The sequence below is a fragment of the Pseudophryne corroboree genome, chromosome 1 (genome assembly GCF_028390025.1).
Source record: "Pseudophryne corroboree isolate aPseCor3 chromosome 1, aPseCor3.hap2, whole genome shotgun sequence".
NCBI lineage: Eukaryota > Metazoa > Chordata > Amphibia > Anura > Myobatrachidae > Pseudophryne > Pseudophryne corroboree.
Window position 1 is genome coordinate 1,112,305,782 of NC_086444.1, and position 25,417 is coordinate 1,112,331,198.

The 25,417-nt window shown below is 42.5% G+C and overlaps 1 protein-coding gene across 3 annotated transcripts in view; it reads right to left on the reverse strand.

Moving 5' to 3' along the window:
• ARAP2 (ArfGAP with RhoGAP domain, ankyrin repeat and PH domain 2) overlaps nucleotides 1-25,417 on the reverse strand; it is a 575,623-nt gene that overhangs the window by 303,048 nt on the left and 247,158 nt on the right. For all 3 annotated transcript variants that reach the window (XM_063922313.1, XM_063922304.1, XM_063922322.1), the window contains exons 13-17: nucleotides 15,437-15,522; nucleotides 13,493-13,675; nucleotides 10,227-10,401; nucleotides 8,489-8,611; nucleotides 6,966-7,110 (exon numbers count right to left, since the gene is read on the reverse strand). In XM_063922313.1, coding sequence (XP_063778383.1) covers nucleotides 6,966-7,110; nucleotides 8,489-8,611; nucleotides 10,227-10,401; nucleotides 13,493-13,675; nucleotides 15,437-15,522 — 712 coding nt within the window. The remainder of the gene's footprint in view (nucleotides 1-6,965; nucleotides 7,111-8,488; nucleotides 8,612-10,226; nucleotides 10,402-13,492; nucleotides 13,676-15,436; nucleotides 15,523-25,417) is intronic.

The following is a 25,417-nucleotide window of genomic DNA, read 5'->3' on the forward strand; positions in this document are numbered from 1 at the left end:
TGACGATCAAACATTATCACCGTATCTGGCGAAAGTATGTGTCTTGGTGTGAGACCAAGAATGCACCTACCGAAGATTTTCATTTGGGTCGTCTTCTCCACTTCCTACAGACAGGAGTGGATATGGGCCTGAAATTAGGCTCGGTTAAGGTACAGATTTCGGCCCTCTCGATTTTCTTTTAGAAGGAATTGGCTTCTCTTCCAGAAGTCCAGACGTTTGTAAAGGGAGTGCTGCACATCCAGCCCCCTTTTGTGCCTCCAGTGGCACCATGGGACCTGAACGTGGTGTTGCAGTTCCTAAAATCACACTGGTTTGAACCGCTTAACAAGGTTGAGTTGAAATCTCTTACCTGGAAGTTGGTAATGTTGTTGGCCTTAGCATCAGCAAGGCGAGTGTCAGAGTTGGCGGCTCTATCACACAAGAGCCCCTACTTGATTTTTCATGTGGATCGAGCTGAATTGAGGACACGTCCGCAATTTTTGCCTAAAGTGGTTTCGTCGTTCCATATGAATCAACCTATAGTCGTGCCTGTGGCTACAGGTGACCTGGAGGATTCTAGATCCCTGGACGTAATCAGGGCCTTAAAAATTTATGTAGCCAGGACGGCTAGAATTAGGAAAACAGAGGCTCTGTTTGTTCTGTATGCGGCCAATAAGATTGGCGCTCCTGCTTCAAAGCAGACTATTGCTCGCTGGATCTGTAATACGATTCAGCAGGCTCACTCTACGGCTGGATTGCCGGTACCAAATTCGGTTAAGGCCCATTCCACTAGGAAGGTGGGCTCTTCTTGGGCGGCTGCCCGAGGCGTCTCGGCTTTACAACTTTGCCGAGCGGCGACGTGGTCAAGGTCAAACACTTTTGATAAATTCTACAAGTTTGATACCCTGGCTGATGAGGACCTAGCGTTTGCTCAGTCGGTGCTGCAAAGTCGTCCGCACTCTCCCGCCCGATTGGATGCTTTGGTATAAACCCCATGGTCCTTACGGAGTCCCCAGCATCCTCTAGGACGTAAGAGAAAATAAGATTTTAAACCTACCGGTAAATCTATTTCTCCTAGTCCGTAGAGGATGCTGGGCGCCCGTCCCAGTGCGGAAACTCTGCAAGACTTGTATATAGTTGTTGCTTACATAAGGGTTATGTTACAGTTGACATCGGTCTTGGACCGTTACTGTAGTTTGTTTTTTGTTTATACTGTTAACTGGTTATGTATGTTCTAGGTTACATGGTATGATTGGTGTGGGCTGGTATGAATCTTGCCCTTGGATTGCTAAATCCTGCCTTGTATTGTCCATCTCCTCTGGGAACAGTTCTCTAACTGAGGTCTGGAGGAGGGGCATAGAGGGAGGAGCCAGTGCACACCCATAGTCAAAGTTCTTTTTAGGTGCCCTATCTCCTGCGGATACCGTCTATACCCCATGGTCCTTACGGAGTCCCCAGCATCCTCTACGGACTAGGAGAAATAGATTTACCGGTAGGTTTAAAATCTTATTATTTTATAAATACAGTATAACCCACATTGCGTTTTTTGTCATCGATTAGTTATGGTAGCAGATTCCATGTACCCTGTGTACATGGCATACTGCATATACTGTAGTCTACATACAACACGATTGATATATATGTTAATACAGTAGATGTAAATGATAATGTTAGGCAGATAACAAATGTGTGGGTTTAGTGTATGTAGAGGATAGCATCTGCCTGGATCCATGAAGAATCATGTTTGACACACTAATGACACACTAATGGATCCAAAATGAATCAGTTTGACACACTAAAGAAGAGTGTATTTAACCAGTGATTCAAACTAAGGTGAGTGTTGTATTTACAAAAAAAAGACCCTTTGGGTCTGTTAAACTAATGCACTGTACATAAAAGGTTAAAAGGTCGGACAGAGATGGATTTATACTTCTCAAGGTACATTTGATCCAACTGAAGGTTTATATATGTGAAAAGAAAATTTCAGAATAATTTTAATAAACTATTTCAAACAGTAAATGACTGACAATTTCTGTCTTTCATACAGTAAATGTCACCTTCATTTCATCCACCATTAATGTACTTACAAGTGTTCGGTTGACAACCTAAAAATTATAAACTTTTTAACACACTTACCTAAGTAATAGCAAGCTTTAGCTGCGCTAGTATTAACTAAAAGACTTAAAATTATACCTGCTGTGTTCATAAAACCATATTGTACAGCACTTAACTAACAGCAAATAATAAGTTCAACTTTATAGTAGCAAAGCCATGTGTTACTAGTAACAAAAGTTACCTGTCAAACTCAAACAGAAGTGCAATCTTAACAAAAGGAAGTACAGGTTGAGTGTTCCATATCCAAAATGTTTGGGACCAGAAGTATTTTGAATATCAGATTTTTCTGTATTTTGGAATATTTGCCTACCATAATGAGATTTCATGGGGATGTAAAAATAGAATGCATTTATGTTTCAGATATACCTTAAACGCACAGCCTGAAGGAAATTATATACAATATTTTCAAAAATTTTCAATAATCACAAAAAAGCTTTAATTCAAGAAAAATAAATAATTTTATATAAAATTTCTTAACATGACTTACCCGCACCTGCCCCCTCACCAACCCTGTGGGCAGGCCTTAACAAGGGCAAGGACAGTTATCATGCACTCATAATACAGAGATCTCTTCTGCAGTTGGGAGTGCAACTGTAATGTTTCAAGATTCCACTAATTGAATACATTAATTATATAATACAATGTAATGACGTCTGCACAGTAAGTGGTGCTGCAGGGTCCCAGTGAGTTACTGTAGAGCATTAAGGCTGGATGTAATGAAGTCCGAGTTGACCAGAAGTGCTGGGTTTCTGACCGAATTTGGATGCAAAACCATGCCTTGTAAATGATTGCCGCTTTAAAAAAACATCCAAGTTCGGCGGGGAACCCGCGCCTCCGGCCAACTCGGACTTAATTACATCCATCCCCTATTAAAGTATTACTATATTTATATTATTTCTTTGATGTTCTCAGTCAGCATAAACATGATATTAATATAGTGGCCTCCATAGGAAGAACCCCCCAAAAATGTAACATTTATTCATACAAGACCCAAATAATAATTTTGCATTATTTTTATTTATTTCAAATTCAAAAATCTATACTAAACCCTCTGTTATATCGGAAATGAACTCACTTATATCCATTGAGGGAATCCAATTAACCATGGGGTTTGCCATGCAGGCAAAAGCTGTGTTTTGTTTACGCCTAAAGCTGTCCAATTAAACAGCCCTTTTCCTGTGCATTAACCCATTGATTCTGTTTAAAATGCAGATTCAATGGGTTCCCCAAGCGTTAAACCCAGAGGGTGCCTTTTATCTCTGACTTTTCCTTGCAGCTCCTAAAGGTGTGAGGAAAAGTGCACCTCTAAGAAATAGTGGGTGAGTTATTTACATAGTTCTCAGTGCATTTTTGATTTCCCAACAAATGTCTGCCAGTTGTACAACTCAGTCAGTCACACTGTAAGATTTATAAGGACATACATGGCATCCCCACCTAAGCATCTTTCAAGGAATATAGTGGAACAATGGGAATGATTCTGATTTGGAAGTAAAGCAAAAAACAAAGTACCTTTGTCTCTGGAACAAACCATGTTGCAATGCAAGAGGAGCAATTACATTAATATTTTCTATACCCTAAACTACATCAGTGACCCCTCTATACCCTAGACTAGGGGTGGGCAAAATACGTCCCGCGGGCCGGATGCGACCCGCAAACCGATCCTGTCCGGCCCACTGCCTCCCACCAGTGAGCAATGACAAACGGCCCGAACGGCTGAGCTGCTTGTCATTGCTCTGAGCTGCAGTACCTCCAAGCTGCCGGCGGCGCCTCTCTCCCCTGCTGCTGCGTTGAAGCAGCCTCCTCCTCCTCCAGAGTCCCCAGTGCAACAGCTGGGTTCAGCCGAAAAGGGGCGGAGCTACGTGCCGAGGAGGGGGAGGGCTACACGGGACCTCAGGGGGCGGAGCTACACGGGACAAGAGCCAGACTTGTACAGAACAGATCCATCCTTCCTGCCACTGCAAGCCAGCCAGATCAGTAAAGTTAATGGGAAAAGTGAGTGAGAGAAAGAAAGGTGTGTGTGTGTGTGTGTGTGTGTGTGTGTGTGTGTGTGTGTGTGTATGCGTGTGTGTGATAGTGTGCGTATATTTGTGTGTGCGGGCAGTGGCGTCAGTCTGTTTTTAGGTTTGGGGGAGAGATCTTTAGCTCTTGCTGTACCAACCCCTCCCGTGTTGTGTCACCATCCCCCCCCCGTGTTCTGTCACCGTGTCACACCCCCCATGTTCTGTCACTGTCACCCCCCCGTGTTCTGTCACTGTGTCACCCCCCCGTGTTCTGTCACCGTGTCACCCCCACCGTGTTCTGTCACCGTGTCACCTCCCCGTGTTCTGTCACTGTGTCACACCCCCCGTGTTCTGTCACCGTGTCACACCCCCATGTTCTGTCACCGTGTCACGCCCCCCATGTTCTGTCACCGTGTCACCCCCCCCGTGTTCTGTCACCATGTCACCCCCACCGTGTTCTGTCACCGTGTCACACACCCCGTGTTCTGTCGCCGTGTCACCCCCACCGTGTTCTGTCACCGTGTCACACCCCCCATGGTCTGTCACTGTCACCCCCCCCGTGTTCTGTCACTGTGTCACACCCCCGTGTTCTGTCACCGTGACACCCCCACTGTGTTCTGTCACCGTGTCACACCCACCGTGTTCTGTCACTGTGTCACACCCCCCGTGTTCTGTCACCGTGTCACACCCCCGTGTTCTGTCGCCGTGTCACCCCCACCGTGTTCTGTCACCGTGTCACAAACCCTGTGTTCTGTCACCGTGTCACCACCACCGTGTTCTGTCACCGTGTCACACACCCCGTGTTCTGTCACTGTCACCACCCCTCCCCGTGTTCTGTCACTGTGTCACACCTTTCCCCAGGGGCCATAAGACACTGGATAATTTGCTTGCTGCACAATAATTATCCTAAATAAAATGTTAATGTGTAAAAGGGGGCTCTACCTGCTGTAATGTGTAAAAGGGGCTCTACCTTCCATACTGTGTAAAAGGGGCTCTATCTGGTGTAATGTGTGTAAGTGGCGCTGTGTGGCGCAATTTGAATAATGGAGACTATTGTGCAGCCTAATATGAATCTGTATTATTTTTTGCCCACACCCCTTCCACATGAAGCATGTCCCTATATTTTTGGCAAGTGGGGGGAGCTGCTATTTTGTATGTGGCCCTCGGATACTGACAGGGAATGTCAAATGGCCCCTCAGCTGAAATAATTGCCCACCCCTGCCCTAGACTATATCAGTGACCCCTCTATACCCTACACTACATCACAGACACTACGAATCGGCTCGGGCATTTGTGCACGGGGCGTGCGCACCTCATGGGGGGGGGTGCATGCATGTCATGGGGGGGGTGCACACACACCGCATGGGGTGTGCTGCAAGTCAGGGGGTGTGGACTCGCGGCACGCTCCCATTTCCATGGAGATCGATGGGGGTGACTAAACCAGAGAGCCGGAGGCTGCGCTGCGCGCGGCCTTCCCGGATATCTGTAGGTCCTGGACTGGCCCACCAGCCCATCAGGCCCTGCTGACACCTCTATACCCTACACTACATCACTGACCCCTCTAAACCCTACACTACATCAATGACCTCTCTATACGCAACACTACATTACCGACTCATCTATAAGCTACACTGCACTCTAAAACAGGAGTAGCCAACCCTGGTCCTCGAGAGCTACCAACAGTTAACGTTTTCCAGGTCTCCTCACAGAATCGCAAGTGAAGCAATTAGCTCCATCTGTGGATCTTTTAAAATGTGTCAGTGAGTAATGACTACACCTGTGCACCTGTTAGGTGCGCTGGAAAACGTGAACTGTTGGTAGCTCTCGAGGACCAGGGTTGGCTACCACTGCTCTAAAATATCACTATATTCCCTCTCTGTACTACAGTACATAAGACACAGAGAGAAACACTGAAAAAAGTAAGACACAAGGCCCAAAATGTCCACAGCATCTGCCCCCTCCGAGCAGTGTGTTTCTTGCATGTCCCCCAGTGCTACAAATGCGCCAGCATCTCTTTGACAACCCCCCTCCCTTAACCCACAGAGTGTTCCTCACATGTTTGTCAACTTCTTACCTTAGTCTTTTTCCAAGCAGCAGCTTGAGCCCAAGAAAACTATGCTGCAGCCTGCAACCCTGCGCAGACCAGGAGGTGGGGTGGAGCCTAGGAAAGGCAGCAGCTGCACAGAGCAGGAAGGGAGGCAGAACAATGCAAAGTCTGAGGTGACATGCTAACTGCAGCTTTGCCTTTTCAGGGTACAGTGCTCTGGGCATTGCCTTGTCTCTCCACTACTGGCTGTGGCCCCCTATTTCCAATCACAAATGCAACCCCCATAGGTTTCTGTCGGGGCTGCTAAAATGCCAAACTTACCAGCATAAAACACTGGGGATGTCATGGATGTCCTCATTAGTACTGCATTTACTGTACCTGCACATACCCACAAAGAACATGCAATATACTGTACTTCCCTTATTATGATCTACATAACCGATACAACCTCTGAGTCATTTTATACATTTGGCGCCCCTATAATTATATTAAATACTATGAAAATAATGGTGTAAAAAAAGTTCACTCACATTATTTGATTGATGTAAAACTTGAACTAGAGAATGAAGTACTGTAGTGAAATTTAATGAAGGAACTATGGGGGAGATGTACTAAGCAGTGATAAAAGTGGAGAAATGAGCCAGTGGAGAAGTTGCCCACGGCAACCAATCAGCATTGACGTAACATTTATAATTTGCATACTTCTAAAGTATACAGAGCAGCTGATTGGTTGCCATGGGCAAGTTCCACACTGGCTCACTTCTCCACTTTTATCACTGCTTAGTACATGTTCCCCTTTAAGAGTAAAATCTGCTCACACATACCGTGAATTCAGATTGAAATCTGATGGATGAACAACCAAACACAGAGATTCACTTAAATCAATACAGCCCTCTGGCACGGAATCACTTTCATCTTCATAATAGCTCAGAAGACTGCTGTCTATGGTACACCACCATTTCTTCATTTCTATTAGAAAAACAGTGACAAAATACAAGATTGACTCATTATAAAGTGACAGCTGCGAAACATTAAGCGGCATATTTATCACACTCTGCATCCGAGATGCAGATGGGTTGTGATAAATTCATCCAAAATCACATTGCGATAATTGAATACTGCAATTCTCAGGGTATTTTTCATGAAAAATACCATAAGATTGTAATAGTGCATGCGCCGCCGCTGCTAACTGCCCCCCTCAAACACCCAACTCTGCTTACACTTACCTGCCCGATGATCAGTGATTGGTGAGCTCTCTCATCCTGTAAGCTGGTTGCTGGGCTCCTGCTTTATGACCCTAATCAGCTGTGCTGTAAACCGGCATCTCGTATGCTGTAAAGTGAGATGCTTGTTTACAGCACAGCTGGCCAGGGTCATAGAGTAAGAGACCGATGACCAGCTGATCAAAGGAGAGAGCTCAATGATCAACAGAGAGTGTATTATTTTTTTACATTAATCATATTGTGGTGTATTTAGACCACAAACTGATCACAGTGCCGGCAATACCGGTCAGAGCAGAGCAGGAGTTGCTTAACGCCATCTCCAGATAGTGTTGTTACCACAGAGCTCCCCCCATTTTATTTTTTCCCATTTCCTCTTAGTAAATTTGGGCAGATCAGATTTCCCATTACAAGAATTGCATGCATATTCAAACCCAGGCATGTCACAAGGGGAACTCTGAAACTAGCATTTTCATAATATCACTCTTGCGACTTCATCGACAAATGCATGGGCAAACACAGCAGCAGCAAGTTCTGAGTCAGGCCCAAAGTCAGAATCACACTGCCAGAACTGCCAGCTTGAGACATTTAACTAGATTGTTTATATACTGATGGTACAGTATATACCATACTTGCATGTCACATCAAGACCAACCTTGACATACAGTGCATGTAGATGTGAAAAGAATCATCTAACCTAAACCACATAACTGTCTAAAATTTAGTGTAAGTCTCTAAAAGGCTATTACACGGCCATTATAAAAAAACACTGCCACCACAAAGACACAATGAAATACATAATATGGAAAAAACATAGAAACTGCCTAAATCACCAACTTCTAGCTGTACTCTGTGAGTTTAGGAAAATGCTAGAAACATGAAACCCTAGAACAGTCATTCTCAAACTATGTGCCATGGCACCCCTTGTGCAAATATGCAGTAATGGTTGCAGTTTCCCTGCGAGGGGTGGGGACTAATGATGCAATTAGCCCAGCTCCCATCGCCGCCCACCTGCTTCTCCTCTCGAGGAATCTCCCAGAGAGGAAATCATCAATGTAGTCAAGAATAATCTAATCAGGACATATGTTATATGATGTGAGGTAACATAATTAAATGAAAATAATTACCTTCTTTTATTTTTTGGTAGGCTGACATCTTAGAAGAGCTGGACAAAGCTTTATATAAATAGCCACAATAAAACATACTTTGATTACTTCCAGTCTTTGCGAGATAGTCTGATGTTTTGTAATCTAAAAAGATTTAAAATAATATTTTCTATGTGTTCAAATATATTCACCAATAATTGTTGTTGTCTATAATTTCATTGAAAATAGGTCAAAATGTATTACATTCAAGGCTGTGGTCTGTTCCTTATTTTAAACAGAGACAAAGCAAACAATAACATCATTGTATTTTGTACTATAGCTATTAGACAAAAAACTAATAAGTTATGCTATTTTCTTATATTCAGAAGTTACATTTGTAAATTTCACCTGGTTACAAGGAAATTGACTAGTAGAGAGGGTTTGTCAGTTCCGCACTAGTAGTGTGATGTATGGCCACACCTAAATATCAATAAATCTAATAAATCTAATGAATCTGAAAATACCAATATACACAGTGCTTTTTAGTTTAACCTATTAACAGCACTTTACTTATTGGTGGTGCTCCCAAAATACTTTTGTAGGTTAACTACATATATGGAAGGAAAGGAAAGACAAAATAAATCCTTTTTGGGAGCACTCTTTTTGAAATTTTAGTCAATATTAAATCATATTGTACAATGAAATGATGTAAAGATGAATAATTTAAAACTTAACATTTATTCTGTTCCTTAAAAAAAGAGTACAGACAGCAGAAGTGGGTTCTTTCTTCCTTCACATATCATCTTCACTATTCAAGGTCGTACTATCCTGAAAGTAGCCCGATCTTCAATCTCGGAAGCTGATAGGATAGACCTGGCTAGTACTGTGAAGGGGGACCACTCAGGAATACCAGGCACTGTGGATATCACTAAGATGATCACGTATATTTTCAACTGAACAACACTGGTGGAGTAATTCTATACTGCTCACTCTCACTATTATAACTTATAATTTCACCCTTCTATCTTCTTATATAAGAAATTTAGATAGATATATTAAATACTCGGACCATAACTGGTCTCTAATGTTAGGAACAGAAGACCGCATAGGTCATTTTTTTTTAAGGAACAGAATAAATGTTAAGTTTTAAATTATTCATCTTTACATCATTTCATTGTACAATATGATTTAATATTGACTAAAATTTCAAAAAGAGTGCTCCCAAAAAGGATTTCTTTTGTATTTCCTTTCCTTCCATATATGTACAAGGAAATTGAGCCTCTAAGTATTTTTTTTTTTTTTTAATGGACTCAACCAATTACATTCTCCATAAAAAACAAACCATGTTGTGGAAGATTTATCAAAACTCGGAGAGAGATAAAGTGGGGAGAGATGATAAAGTACTAGCCAATGAGCTTCTAACTGTCATATTACAGGCTGTGTTTAAAAATAGTGTCAGGAGCTGATTGGTTGGTACAATATCTATCTCCACTGCATCTCTCTCTAAGCTTTGATAAATCTCTCCCATTAATAATAAAGAAAATGATGTTAAAGAAATTATTAGCATATTTTCTACCATAAAGTCATGAGGCAAGTAGCACAAAACATATAGGGGAATTCAATTAGCCACAGGGTTTACCCCGCGACTAAATGCTGCACCCTACTTATTCAACTAACTCTTGGACAAAACCCTACAATATCTTCTAATAGCCTCTTAGAGGATGTGAAATAATACACAGCAGTAACAATGTTGCTTGTTTTCATTGGAGAACATTTTTACCTGACAATCTATTATTATGTAAGAACTCCATCTGCAAAGACTGTCCAGCCATTTTCGCTAAAAGGTACGGGGTGCTGTGGATGGGGTCTCCAGTTGCACACATGATATTGGCTCCACTGAATACTAATATCATTGTTTCCAATACATCAGGTTTAGTCACTGCAGTACACAAAGCCTGCAAAGATTTTTAAAGAGCATTACAGTCTGAAACGTACAGTATATTGCTACCATGGCATTATAGAGCAACCAGTTAAATCATATTCCTAAGAACAGGATAAGCAAAGGTAGGAAAATTGTAATTTATAAACTGCAGCACATTTTATAGGGCAACATGGTCAGCAAGAGACAAGATTGCCTACTCTACATTTTGCTGTGTGCCTCCAGTGTAAAAAGGGGGACGCTGGCTGCCGTAATGTGTAAAAAGGGGACTGTCTGCCATAATGTGTAAAAAGGGGGATGCTGTCTGCCATAATGTGTAAAAAGGGGGACGCTGCCTGCCATAATGTGTAAAAAGGGGAAGCTGTCTGCCGTAATGTGTAAAAAGGGGACGCTGCCTGCTGTAATGTGTAAAAAGGGTGACGCTGCCTGCTGTAATGTGTAAAAAGGTGGACTGTCTGCCGTAATGTGTAAAAAGTGGATGCTGCCTGCTGTAATGTGTAAAAAGGGGGACTGTCTGCCGTAATGTGTAAAAAGGGGGATGCTGTCTGCCATAATGTGTAATAAGGGGGACGCTGTCTGCCGTAATGTGTAAAAAGGGGGACGCTGCCTGCCATAATGTGTAAAAAGGGGGACGCTGTCTGCCATAATGTGTAAAAAGGGGACGCTGCCTGCTGTAATAAAAGGGGGACTGTCTGCCGTAATGTGTAAAAAGGGGGACGCTGCCTGCCGTAATGTGTAAAAATGGGGACGCTGCCTGCTGTAATGTGTAAAATGGGGGACTGTCTGCCGTAATCTGTAAAAAGGGGACGCTGCCTGCTGTAATGTGTAAAAAGGGGGACTGTCTGCCGTAATGTGTAAAAAGGGAGACGCTGCCTGCTGTAATGTGTAAAAAGGGGGACTGTCTGCCATAATGTGTAAAAAGGGGACGCTGCCTGCTGTAATGTGAAAAAAGGAGGACTGTCTGCCGTAATGTGTAAAAAGGGGGAGGCTGTCTGCTGTAATGTGTAAAAAGGGGGACGCTGTCTGCCGTAATGTGTAAAAAGGGGGACACTGTCTGCCGTAATGTGTAAAAAGGGGCTCTACCTGGTGTAGTGGCACTACTATGCAGCGTAATTTGAATAATGGAGACTACTGTGCACCGTAGTACGGATTGGTATTATTTTGTGGCCACGCCCCTTCCCCATGAAACCACGCCACTCTATATTTTTTGCGCACCGGCGGCGCGCACTGCCCCTATCTTACATAGTGGGGCGCCAATGCCGTTTCTTGCACACAGCGCTAAAATGCCTAGTTACGGCACTGTTAGTCAACTAGGATGCAGCAGAAGATTGTGCTGATTAATATGATATGCAAAATTTGTATGTTGTGTGTGACCAAGTCTGTATATGGAGCTCAATGGAACTTGTATTGTAAAATAGCCTCACCTGCTGCATTATAGCACTTTGTATACAGATTCAGAGACTCAGTCACACACAGATATATGTCTTGCATATCAAATTAATCAGCACAGAATCCAGGTGCATCCCAGCCATATCATGTTGTGACTAGAATGCATTCCTTGCAAAAAAAGATGCAAAAAGACACCAGACACTAGCAGGAGCACAGGGGTCCAAATGCGCTGGGAGGGGCTGTTTAGTGTTACTGCAGCAATGATGTATGACACATCTGTAAGTTCAAATATTTGTACATAATATTTATTTACAATATTTAAGATATAATAAGAGTGCAAACACAACTATGATGTTATGTGGGATTGGTAATATACCTAAATTCTCTCAAACCAAAACTTCTAGTGATTTCCAAATCATACCTAACCTTTGAACAGACTTTCGATCTATTTCTAGAATTTTGGGAACTCCTAGCTATTATATAAATATAAATTTTATATCAAAACCTGATAAAATATGAGGAGGCTTTTCATCTCTGCTTTATGTGCAGTCGTGCCTGGTGGTTAGACTGCTGAGAGCTTGTCCCTGCAGGGTTTGGTGGCAGCTTCAAATGTCCAAGTAATCAATATGCAAACATGGACATAAAGCTCTGTTTACCCATCATTGTTCAATTAATTGCTTAACTTGATCACAGGATCCCATAATTGAATGTACATAATTTAATTTATATGGCTTTCTGAGGGTAATTGAAATGTCTTGTGTAGAGAGCATTATAAACACAACCTCAAAAGAACATACAGTAACATGCAATATGTCATACTACACCCATACCTCTACAATCATCAATAATTAATTAATAATGTTTATAATCGTTTAAGTAATCTGATGTGCACATATAAAAAAGTAATACAAGGGGCAGTACATAATAAAATTACATTTCAAAGAATTGTACTATGTTAAAAAGACAGTGACAGATGTTGCAGACGCAAACACTTTCCTCAACACAATACTAAAATATTTTTTAAATTGTCTGAGTTACAGTAGAATAATGGAGTGATTGGGGCAAGCAATATCTTAAATTTACTATGGACTCTACAATGATAAAGAAAGCTTCAATAGAATTGGGAGTTACTCATATGACATTTTATATTTTAAAGGATATAACATTTAAATGGTTTATGTTGTGATGTATTTCAGTGCACCTGTGACAATAGAATTAGCCACATTGTATACTGGATCAATATTCAGAAATGCAGAGTATAAAGAATTTAATGACACTGCATTAACCTTTCGATGGATAGATGGATGGATGGATGGAAAGAAAGAAAGAAAGAAAGAAAGAAAGAAAGAAAGAAAGAAAGAAAGAAAGAAAGAAAGAAAGAAAGAAAGAAAGAAAGAAAGAAAGAAAGAAAGAAAGAAAGAAAGAAAGATGGATGGATAAAAGATAGATAGATAGATAGATAGATAGATAGATAGATAGATAGATAGATAGATAGATAGATAGATAGATAGATAGATAGAAGAAAGAGAAAGATGGATTATAGATAGACAGACAGAGAGACAGACAGACACAAGACACAACTTGTATATAATGTTTAGCAGCACTTTAATAAATAAGCCTCCCTCTATTCCTCATAGAAAAGCAAACTAACAGATAGCTGTGCAGTTGTTTTGTTAAATGACTAGTGATAGATAACATGTTTACATTTGGATGCTTACCTCATTCAGCTGCTGAGGAGTCGGGTCAGGAGAAAGTATCTTTTTAAATCTTCCTTCTTTGTATTTTTGTGTGACAAATAATCTCCTCTGATTAATAGTGGAGGTCACAGGAAGCATGTTTTCAGGCAAAAGATTTGCTTCCCAGAAGCTATTAACTTTTTCATTTCCCAGAACAATGAAAACCTACCAAAAGAAAACAAGAATAAACCTAAAGATAATGAAATCATCTATTATATATGTTGTTGGTTTCACAGCTTAGTATCTCTGCATTACTATAGTGATGAAAGGTAGACTGCATCAATGGCCAAACAGGAGATGATTCATAAACACTGCCTGTGAATCTGCTAAATTAACTAGCATTATGTTACATACCTTAGAACTTGTCTGTCTCATGTACGTTCTGCTGCAGGTGAATAATGGATTTAAATTAAAATTCTAATCCTAACCTGCCACAGTCAGGCAAAGCACTATGACCTATTCCCAACTGATGTGCTCGTCTGCTCTTATATATTATTATTATTATTATGTATCAAATCTGACCATGTTTATCCTCATGTCTCATATAGTTATTATTAATACTGTATCTTGTATTACTGACTTGTGGACAAATTGTTCAAAGTTATTTTTGTTTCTATTGTTATTCTTATATAAAAGGGAAACTTAACCCAATCTGCAATGCTTATTAAACCTTACATGTCCATACATTAATTAGAACGATCACCATTCATCACCAAACCAAAGTTTTATGCATTTTTTCAGTGTTACATAACATATGATCAACATATTAAGGCCCAGATTTATCAAACCTTGGAGAGTGAAAAATTGCACAGTGATAAAGTGCCAACCAATCCGCTCTTAACTGCTATGTTACAGGCTGTGTTTGAAAAATGACAGTTAGGAGCTGATTGGCTGGCACTTGCAATTTATCACTCTCCAAGGCTTGATAAATCTGGGCCTAAATTTGCCAAGTTCTAGACAGACAGTATCTATATACTGTATGTTTCCTATATGTTCAGCATTTTAACAATCTTGGACTTTGGAATTTTTTTAGTTATTATTTTAGCAATTGTAGGCTTACATTTATAGTGATTTTAAGTGAAGGTGCTTCAGAAAGTATTTGATAGTCTTCTGCTGGGTATTATGCTCAGGATGTACATGTCACCTGGAGAAGAGATGTCTACACCAACACAACATTTCTAAGAGTGAACCAGACAACAGAACAATTGCTGTTTGCTGAGTGATTCATTCTACATTGGAAAAGAGGGAATCAGACACCTAATTGTGATACCATAGGAATTTAAATGACTAGATTACATGTGTTTACTGCATTTGTGTATGATGAAAGCAGCATCAAAACTTCACTATAATGATCCCAAGATTAAAAGAAAATTACTAAACAACTTATAAAGATGTTATCTCTACAGAGGTTGCTTTATGGAGAAATACAGTACCATACAAAGGGGGGTATGCAATTAGACCTGATGCCATTCTGGCAGAACAAAACGGATGGCTATCGTGAGTAATGACTGATTGTCATTAAAACTATATCCAATTAGAGGACATTTTGATCAGCCAAATTGCAACCGTGATTGTGTGAAAACACGTGGGATTGGGGATAAATCCCTGATCCCATGTGTAATCGTGGCTCCAGCAGGCCACCTATAACGAATTACGCTTCGGGTGGCAACTGAGGCACTCGAAGCATAATCCCCAATAAGTGCTGCCATCAGGGGGATGAGCATGGCGCATTGGGGATAATTGGATCACCCCCCGGCAATACAATTACCCGCGGTCATTAACTGTGGGTAATTGGATACCCCCCAAAGTGTTTACATAAAATGTCACACAAAATTGCTAACACACATATAATCATAAAGGATCTGTTAAACTGAGTAAGGTTTGAAACCAATTTCTTACAGTAAATAAAGTATTATGATACTGTACCTCAATAAGTTTATCGCTCCAGATTTCTGTATCTAGCTTTAAGCTGTGCACCTTTGAAACTTTACTTCCCAGTGTTCTATGTTGACCTTCCAAAATAATAATGATGATACTGTAAGTCTATTATTAATTTAAGATTTGTACATTTATTAGAGTATATCATGATAATATGATTTTACTTTAAGAAAGTCAAGGTACAAGACAAGTGTTGTCTGAGTTTCAACTGCCATTTGTACTACACCAATGTGCCTACCTCTCCATTTGAACCCAATAAATAGGCTCCATCCTCTTGCGTCGCAAACTCTAATAGCCATTCATAACACTCATTGGACACCAATGTTACAATAATTAGTAAGGTTGAATACAGACGCATTTGCATACATTAGTGCTGCAAAAATAAGTTACTGTAAGTAGTAGGATTATCATGAACACCTTTGAGGTGATTTAGGTAGTAATAGTATTTGTAGCATTAGAAGTAGTAGTAGTAGTAGTAGTAGTAGTAGTAGTAGCAGCAGTGGTCCTTCTTCTATTAAAACTCATTTAGGCAGGCATCAGGGAATCAATCAAGGTTTTGTCGATCCATTTCTTTAGTACATAAATATACAAACATGGCGAAAGAACCAATGAACACTCTGGAACCAATTCAGAGATGGGTGTATCTCAGTTGAATCTCCATCTGCTGAGTGGGCATAACTGGGTAGTAAGTAGGCTTAGATGGCTGAGGGCATGCTGTAAGCACATAGGCAGAATTGTGGGCTATGCATTGTGTGCATGCAGATATCAATCTGATTTTAGACAGATCTCTAATGACCCTTTCACACACAAATCACGGGTCAGAGATGTATACTGAACACGGGATCAAACCAAGTTGCATCTTTTCACCCCACACTTTGGTCCTGGGTAAATACCAGGTTGTCACCTCTCACACTGGACCCATGTCTGCGCTACAGAACAGGCTCATCAACTTGCTATGTGATTAAGATCTTCCAATCTCTCTCCCTCTCTCTTTCCCTGACAGTGTTTCTCTCCCTCTCTCCCTGACACTCTTTCTCTCTCCCTGTCACTATTTTGCTCTCACTCCCTGACACTTTCTCTCTCCCCCTGGCACTGTCTTTCTCACCCTCTCTCTCTCCCTCTCTGACACACTCTCTCTGACAGTATCTCTGGCTCAGATGATAACAGCAATAGCATATAACATGATTACTAAAGCTGCCACAGTGTAGGGGACAGAGTGTAGCTTCTGCACATGCCCAAGTTTGCTGTGTGTGGATCTGAGTCCTCCATCCATGCTCTGGACCATGAGTAGCTGCCAGGAAGAAGAGACAGGAACCTTCCCATGAAGTGGGAGAAATTGTGCTTAGAAAATGCAGTTCTGTTTATACCAGTTATATTATGATTGTGCTTTTATTTATTTATCTATTTATTATGGGAAGTTTAACCTTTCACTGACCATTTATGAAATTTATATTAGTTATATATGCGTGATACAGTCTATAAGGGATCAATATGATTTACCGCCGATCGGGATGCTGAATGTCATTACACCTACATCAGCAACCCGAGCGGTGGAATGCCGGGGGGGGGGTTGAGCCCATAGAGGGGAAATCACCTACCTTGCCGGTATACCAGCAGTGGTATGGTGACCCTGTCGGTATCCCGACGCCTGTATTGTGCCCGCCGGGATCCTGACTGTCGATATGCTAACTACATACTGTCTATAATATAGAACATCTATAGTGTTAATTATTAATATACTATATTACATTCACTGTCCAGTGTTTAAAAAGACCAGTATGTACATATACTGTATGTTCCAGAGTCATACTAGCTTTCCTCAGACTCCCGCACTTCCTCCAATGTTCTGCAGAGCGGGAGATTGTGGACTGCATTTTGAACCCTACCCCCTCTAGAAATTCTAGGTTCTGATACTGTACAGTAACTTGACGAAAAAAGAAAATGGTGATAGTAGCAAAACTCAGGTTGATCTCACTGTATCATAAATTATGTGGGATATGGAAAACCCATCAGGAAGACTCATGTTAAATTTGTATTTAATGTAAGAACGTATTCTTTGTGTCCCTCCTTTGGAATAGTAATTTAAAGCAGGACAATGACAAGTTTTATAACACATGAAATCAGCTAATTGGCTTTATTATTACGCAGAGGTTTGGTGTCAGTTATCTTAACTATGCAGCTGAAATAAAAAATATGTATTTTCTACTCTATTACTGTATTATTCCCTACATTCAACAGGATAAAAAAATCCTCTTATTGCAGTTTTTATCACAAACAGACTGAGGTTATATTGGACTTGTAACTTTCTCTACTGATAGAATGTATCCAACTGGGATCCGGTCTCTAGGTCGACAGTAACTAGGTCGACAGTAACTAGGTCGACTACTATTGGTCGACAGTAACTAGGTCGACAGTAACTAGATCGACTACTATTGGTCGACAGTAACTAGGTCAACAGGGTCTCTAGGTCAACATGTTCTAGGTCGACAGGTCAAAAGGTCGACATGCGTTTTTCACAATTTTTTTTCTTTTTTTGAACTTTTTCATACTTAACGATCCATGCGGACTACGATTGGGAATAGTAACCTGTGCCGGGTGCAGTGGTAGTGGAGCGAGGCACCTTGACCGAAACATGGCGAGCGAAGCGAGCCATGTGAGGGCCCACGGTGCACTAATTGGGGTTCCTGGTCACTGTACAGAGAAAATGATACCAAGAAAACATAAAAAAACTCAAGTCAGCCTTTTGACATGTCGACCTAGACCATGTCGACCTAGAGACCATGTCGACATAGTTACTGTCGACCAATAGTGGTCTATATAGATACTGTCGACCTAGTTACTGTCGACCTCCCATACCACACCCATCCAATTAATGTCTGTGATTTATTTTTGTTTAAGCAATGTAACAAAAACCTTCATACCAAAAGTAGTATCACGTTTGATATGTGCACGTCTTATCTCTTCCAGACTTCTGCAAAAAGGTGCTAACTGTATACAAACAAGTTTAAGGGAAAGACTATAAATATACACATGTGTGAACAAATGCAAAGTATTATTGGGGTTATTCAGGTTTAGCAAACCAAAAAAGCACACATGGGAAAAACCATGTTGCACTGCAGGTGGGGCATATGTAACATGTGCAGAGAGAGCTAGATTTGGGTGGGTTACATTGTTTCTGTGCATGGTAAATACTGGTTGCTTTATTTTTACACTGTAATTTAGATTTAAGTTTGAAAACACCCCACCAAAATGTGGTTCTCTCTGCACGTTACAACTGCCCCACCTGCAGTGCAACATGGATTTACCCATTAGTGTGTTTTTTTGGTTTGCAAACAAACCTGAATAAGGCCCTGTATCTGCAGTGGCTACAAACATTGCAGTTAACAATAACGCTTTAAATTCATTACAAAAGATAATGCGCAAAAGTAGAAGTACAGTATACGAAAAGCTATTCCAGCTCTGAGAATAACAAAACAGTATAAAATCTAAGACTATAGCAATCCTCAATACCTTGCACTGGACTTGTTGTCATGTTATATTATGACTAGTGATGAGCGGGTTCGGTTCCTCGGAATCCGAACCCCCCCGAACTTCACCCATTTTATACGGATCCGAGGCAGATTCAAATCTTCCCGCCTTGCTCGGTTAACCCGAGCGCGCCCGAACGTCATCATCCCGCTGTCGGATTCTCACGAGATACGGATTCTATATTTTTCACTCGTACATTGGAAATGATAGTGAGAGGACGTGGCTGGCGTCCTCTCAGTTTTATTCAGGTGGCTGCAAATATCTGTGCTCACTGCTTTATTGTGGGGACTGGGGACCAGCAGTATTATATAGTAGTGATGTGCACCGGACATTTTTCGGGTTTTGTGTTTTGGTTTTGGATTCGGTTCTGCGGCCGTGTTTTGGATTCGGACGCGTTTTGGCAAAACCTCCCTGAAAATTTTTTGTCGGATTCGGGTGTGTTTTGGATTCGGGTGTTTTTTACAAAAACCCCTCAAAAACAGCTTAAATCATAGAATTTGGGGGTCATTTTGATCCCACAGTATTATTAACCTCAATAACCATAATTTACACTCATTTTCAGTCTGTTCTGAACACCTCACACCTCACAATATTATTTTTAGTCCTAAAATTTGCACCGAGGTCGCTGGATGGCTAAGCTAAGCGACACAAGTGGCCGACACAAACACCTGGCCCATCTAGGAGTGGCACTGCAGTGTCAGACAGGATGGCACTTCAAAAAAATAGTCCCCAAACAGCACATGATGAAAAGAAAAAAAGAGGCGCAATGAGGTAGCTGTGTGACTAAGCTAAGCGACCCAAGTGGCCGACACAAACACCTGGCCCATCTAGGAGTGGCACTGCAGTGTCAGGCAGGATGGCACTTCAAAAAAATTGTCCCCAAACAGCACATGATGCAAAGAAAAAAAGAGGCGCACCAAGGTCGCTGTGTGACTAAGCTAAGCGACACAAGTGGTCGACACAAACAGCTGGCCCATCTAGGAGTGTCACTGCAGTGTCAGATAGGATGGCACTTCAAAAAAATAGTCCTCAAACAGCTCATGATGCAAAGAAAAAAAGAGGTGCAATGAGGTAGCTGTGTGACTAAGCTAAGCGACCCAAGTGGCCGACACAAACACCTGGCCCATCTAGGAGTGGCACTGCAGTGTCAGACAGGATGGAAGATTAAAAAAATTGTCCCCAAACAGCACATGATGCAAAGAAAAAAAGAGGCGCAATGAGGTAGCTGTGTGACTAAGCTAAGCGACCCAAGTGGCCGACACAAACACCTGGCCCATCTAGGAGTGGCACTGCAGTGTCAGGCAGGATGGCACTTCAAAAAAACAGTCCCCAAACAGCACATGATGCAAAGAAAAATGAAAGAAAAAAGAGGTGCAAGATGGAATTGTCCTTCCACCCACCCTAATGTTGTATAAACAGGACATGCACACAAACCCACCATTTCAGCGACAGGGTCTGCCACACAACTGTGACTGAAATGACTGGTTGGTTTGGGCCCCCACCAAAAAAGAAGCAATCAATCTCGCACTGTGGCATCTCTCCTTGCACAAACTGGCTCTACAGAGGTAAGATGTCCACCTCCTCCTCATCGTCCGATTCCTCACCCCTTTCACTGTTTACATCCCCCTCCTCACAGATTATTAATTTGTCATACGCCGATTGCTGACAAGGTGAGCGGCTGCACTAAACACTCTTTTGGAGTACACACTGGAGGGGGGGCAACTTAGGTAAAATAAAGCCAGTTTCTGCAAGGGCCTCCAAATTGCCTATTTTTCCTGCCAGTATACGTACGGACTGTCTGACGTGCCTACTTGGATGCGGTCACTCATATAATCCTCCACCATTCTTTCAATGGTGACAGAATCATATGCAGTGACAGTAGACGACATGTCAGTAATCGTTGGCAGGTCCTTCAGTCCGGACCAGATGTCAGCACTCGCTCCAGACTGCCCTGCATCACCGCCAGCGGGTGGGCTCGGAATTCTTAGCCTTTTCCTCGCACCCCCAGTTGCGGGAGAATGTGAAGGAGGAGCTGTTGACGGGTCACGTTCCGCTTGACTTGACAATTTTCTCACCAGCAGGTTTTTGAACCTCTGCGGACTTGTGTCTGCCGGAAAGAGAGATACAACGTAGGTTTTAAATCTAGGATCGAGCACGGTGGCCAAAATGTAGTGCTCTGATTTCAACAGATTGACCACCCGTGAATCCTGGTTAAGCGAATGAAGGGCTCCATCCACAAGTCCCACATGCCTAGCAGAATCGCTCTGTTTTAGCTCCTCCTTCAATGTCTCCAGCTTCTTCTGCAAAAGCCTGATGAGGGGAATGACCTGACTCAGGCTGGCAGTGTCTGAACTGACTTCACGTGTGGCAAGTTCAAAGGGTTGCAGAACCCTGCACAACGTTGAAATCATTCTCTACTGCGCTTGAGTCAGGTGCATTCCCCCTCCTTTGCCTATATCGTAGGCAGATGTATAGGCTTGAAAGGACTTTTGCTGCTCCTCCATCCTCTGAAGCATATAGAGGGTTGAATTCCACCTCGTTACCACCTCTTGCTTCAGATGATGGCAAGGCAGGTTCAGGACTGTTTGCTGGTGCTCCAGTCTTCGGCACGCGATGGCTGAATGCCAAAAGTGGCCTGCAATTCTTCGGGCCACCGACAGCATCTCTTGCAAGCCCCTGTCGTTTTTTAAATAATTCTGCACTACCAAATTCAATGTATGTGCAAAACATGGGACACGCTGGAATTTGCCCAGATGTAATGCACACACAATATTGCTGGCGTTGTCCGATGTCACAAATCCCCAGGAGAGTCCAATTGGGGTAAGCCACTCTGCGATGATGTTCCTCAGTTTCCGTAAGAGGTTGTCAGCTGTGTGCCTCTTATGGAAAGCGGTGATACAAAGCGTAGCCTGCCTAGGAACGAGTTGGCGTTTGCGAGATGCTGCTACTGTGCCTCCGCTGCTGTTCTTGCTGCGGGAGGCAATACCTCTACCCAGTGGACTGTCACAGTCATATAGTCCTGAGTCTGCCCTGCTCCACTTGTCCACATGTCCGTGGTTAAGTGGACATTGGGTACAACTGCATTTTTTAGGACACTGGTGACTCTTTTTCTGACGTCTGTGTACATTTTCGGTATCGCCTGCCTAGAGAAATGGAACCTAGATGGTATTTGGTACCGGGGACACAGTACCTCAATCAAGTCTGTAGTTGCCTGTGAATTAACGGTGGATACCGGAAACACGATTCTCACCGCCCAGGCTGCCAAGGCCTGAGTTATCCGCTTTGCAGCAGGATGACTGCTGTGATATTTCATCTTCCTAGCAAAGGACTGTTGGACAGTCAATTGCTTACTGGAAGTAGTACAAGTGGTCTTCCGACTTCCCCTCTGGGATGAAGATCGACTCCCAGCAGCAACAACAGAAGCGTCAGCAGCAGTAGGCATTACACTCAAGGATGCATCGGAAGAATCCCAGGCAGGAGAGGACTCGTCAGACTTGACAGTGACATGGCCTGCAGGACTATTGGCTTTCCTGTGTAAGGAGAAAATTGACACTGAGGAAGTTGGTGGTGTGGTTTGCAGGAGCTTGGTTACAAGAGGAAGGGATTTAGTTGTCAGTGGACTGCTTCCGCTGTCACCTAAAGTTTTTGAACTTGTCAATGACTTCTGATGAATGCGCTCCAGGTGACGTATAAGGGAGGATGTTCCGAGGTGGTTAACGTCCTTACCCCTACTTATTACAGCTTGACAAAGGTGACACACGGCTTGACACCTGTTGTCCGCATTTGTGTTAAAATAATTCCACACCGAAGAGGTGATTTTTTTTGTAATTTGACCAAGCATGTCAGTGGCCATATTCGTCCCACATATATATCTGCTTCATATATCTGTGCTCACACTGCTTTATTGTGGGTACTGGGGACCACCAGTATATTATATAGGAGGAGTACAGTGCAGAGTTTTGCCTACCAGTGACCACCAGTATTATACGTTCTCTACCTGAAAAACGCTCCATATCTGTGCTCAGTGTGCTGCATATATCTGTGCTCACACTGCTTTATTGTGGGGACTGGGGACCACAGGTATTATATAGGAGGAGTACAGTGCAGAGTTTTGCTGACCAGGGACCACCAGTATTATACGTTCTCTGCCTGAAAAACGCTCCATATCTGTGCTCAGTGTGCTGCATATATCTGTGCTCACACTGCTTTATTGTGGGGACTGGGGACCACCAGTATTATATAGGAGGAGTACAGTGCAGAGTTTTGCTGACCAGTGACCACCAGTATTATACGTTCTCTGCCTGAAAAACGCTCCACATCTGTGCTCAGTGTGCTGCATATATCTGTGCTCACACTGCTTTATTGTGGGGACTGGGGACCACCAGTATTATATAGAAGGAGTACAGTGCAGAGTTTTGCTGACCAGTGACCAGTGACCACCAGTATTATACGTTCTCTGCCTGAAAAACTCTCCATATCTGTGCTGCATTGTAGTATATAGTAGGAGTACAGTGCATAATTTTGCTGACCACCAGTATATAATATATAGCAGTACGGTACAGTAGGCCACTGCTCTACCTACCTCTGTGTCGTCAAGTATACTATCCATCCACACCTGTGGTGCATTTCAGTTTTGCACAGTTTGCTGGCCACTAGTATATAATATATAGCAGTACAGTACAGAAGGCCAATGCTCTACCTACCTCTGTGTCGTCAAGTATACTATCCATCCATACCTGTGGTGCATTTCAGTTTTGCACAGTTTGCTGACCACCAGTATATAATATATAGCAGTACGGTACAGTAGGCCACTGCTCTACCTACCTCTGTGTCGTCAAGTATACTACCCATCCATACCTGTGGTGCATTTCAGTTGTGCGCAGTAAATATAGTAGTAGGCCATTGCTATTGATACTGGCATATAATTCCACACATTAAAAAATGGAGAACAAAAATGTAGAGGGTAAAATAGGGAAAGATCAAGATCCACTTCCACCTCGTGCTAAAGCTGCTGCCACTAGTCATGGCCGAGACGATGAAATGCCATAAACGTCGTCTGCCAAGGCCGATGCCCAATGTCATAGTAGAGAGCATGTAAAATCCAAAAAACAAAAGTTCAGTAAAATTACCCAAAAATCAAAATTAAAAGCGTCTGAGGAGAAGCGTAAACTTGCCAATATGCCATTTATGACACGGAGTGGCAAGGAATGGCTGAGGCCCTGGCCTATGTTCATGGCTAGTGGTTCAGCTTCACATGAGGATGGAAGCACTCATACTCTCGCTAGAAAACTGCAGTGCCACTCCTAGATGGGCCAGGTGTTTGTGTCGGCCACTTGGGTCGCTTAGCTTAGTCACACAGCTACCTCATTGCGCCTCTTTTTTTCTTTGCATCATGTGCAGTTTGGGGACTATTTTTTTGAAGTGCCATCCTGTCTGACACTGCAGTGCCACTCCTAGATGGGCCAGGTGTTTGTGTCGGCCACTTGGGTCGCTTAGCTTAGTCACACAGCTACCTCATTGCGCCTCTTTTTTTCTTTGCATCATGTGCTGTTTGGGGACTATTTTTTTGAAGTGCCATCCTGTCTGACACTGCAGTGCCACTCCTAGATGGGCCAGGTGTTTGTGTCGGCCACTTGGGTCGCTTAGCTTAGTCATCCAGCGACCTCGGTGCAAATTTTAGGACTAAAAATAATATTGTGAGGTGTTCAGAATAGACTGGAAATGAGTGGAAATTATGGTTATTGAGGTTAATAATACTATGGGATCAAAATGACCCCCAAATTCTATGATTTAAGCTGTTTTTGAGAGTTTTTTGTAAAAAAACACCCGAATCCAAAACACACACGAATCCAACAAAAAATTTTCAGGGAGGTTTTGCCAAAACGCGTCCGAATCCAAAACACGGCCGCGGAACCGAATCCAAAACCAAAACACAAAACCCGAAAAATGTCCGGTGCACATCACTAATTATGACATACTGTAATATACTGTAGATGCATTGAGGTATCCAGGGGGATCGGTATGAAAAACCATTAGCCGGGATCCCAGCCATCAGTATACTGACAGTGGGATCCCGGCCACTGGTGTGCCGGAAGCGGGGTTAGCGCTAGCAAGCCACTTGCGGGCTCACTGCACTCGCCATGCTGTGAGCACGGTGGCTAGCATCGAGTACAGCGCTCGACACAGATTATATTCTCCTTCTATGGGTGCCGTGGACACCCATAGAGGTAGAAAAGCCTGTGGAGCAGATTCCGTCGGCAGTTTCACCACTGGTCGGGATTCCGGCATCGGCATTGTGACGTCCTGGATCCCGATATCGGTATTGTAACCACTTGCCGTCCAGTAGGCATTACAACAATTTTCAGTTGAGGGGTTCAGAGGTCCATGTTTTTTTCCCAATAGGCTCATAACGTTATTGTGTTATGAATAAAACATACTATT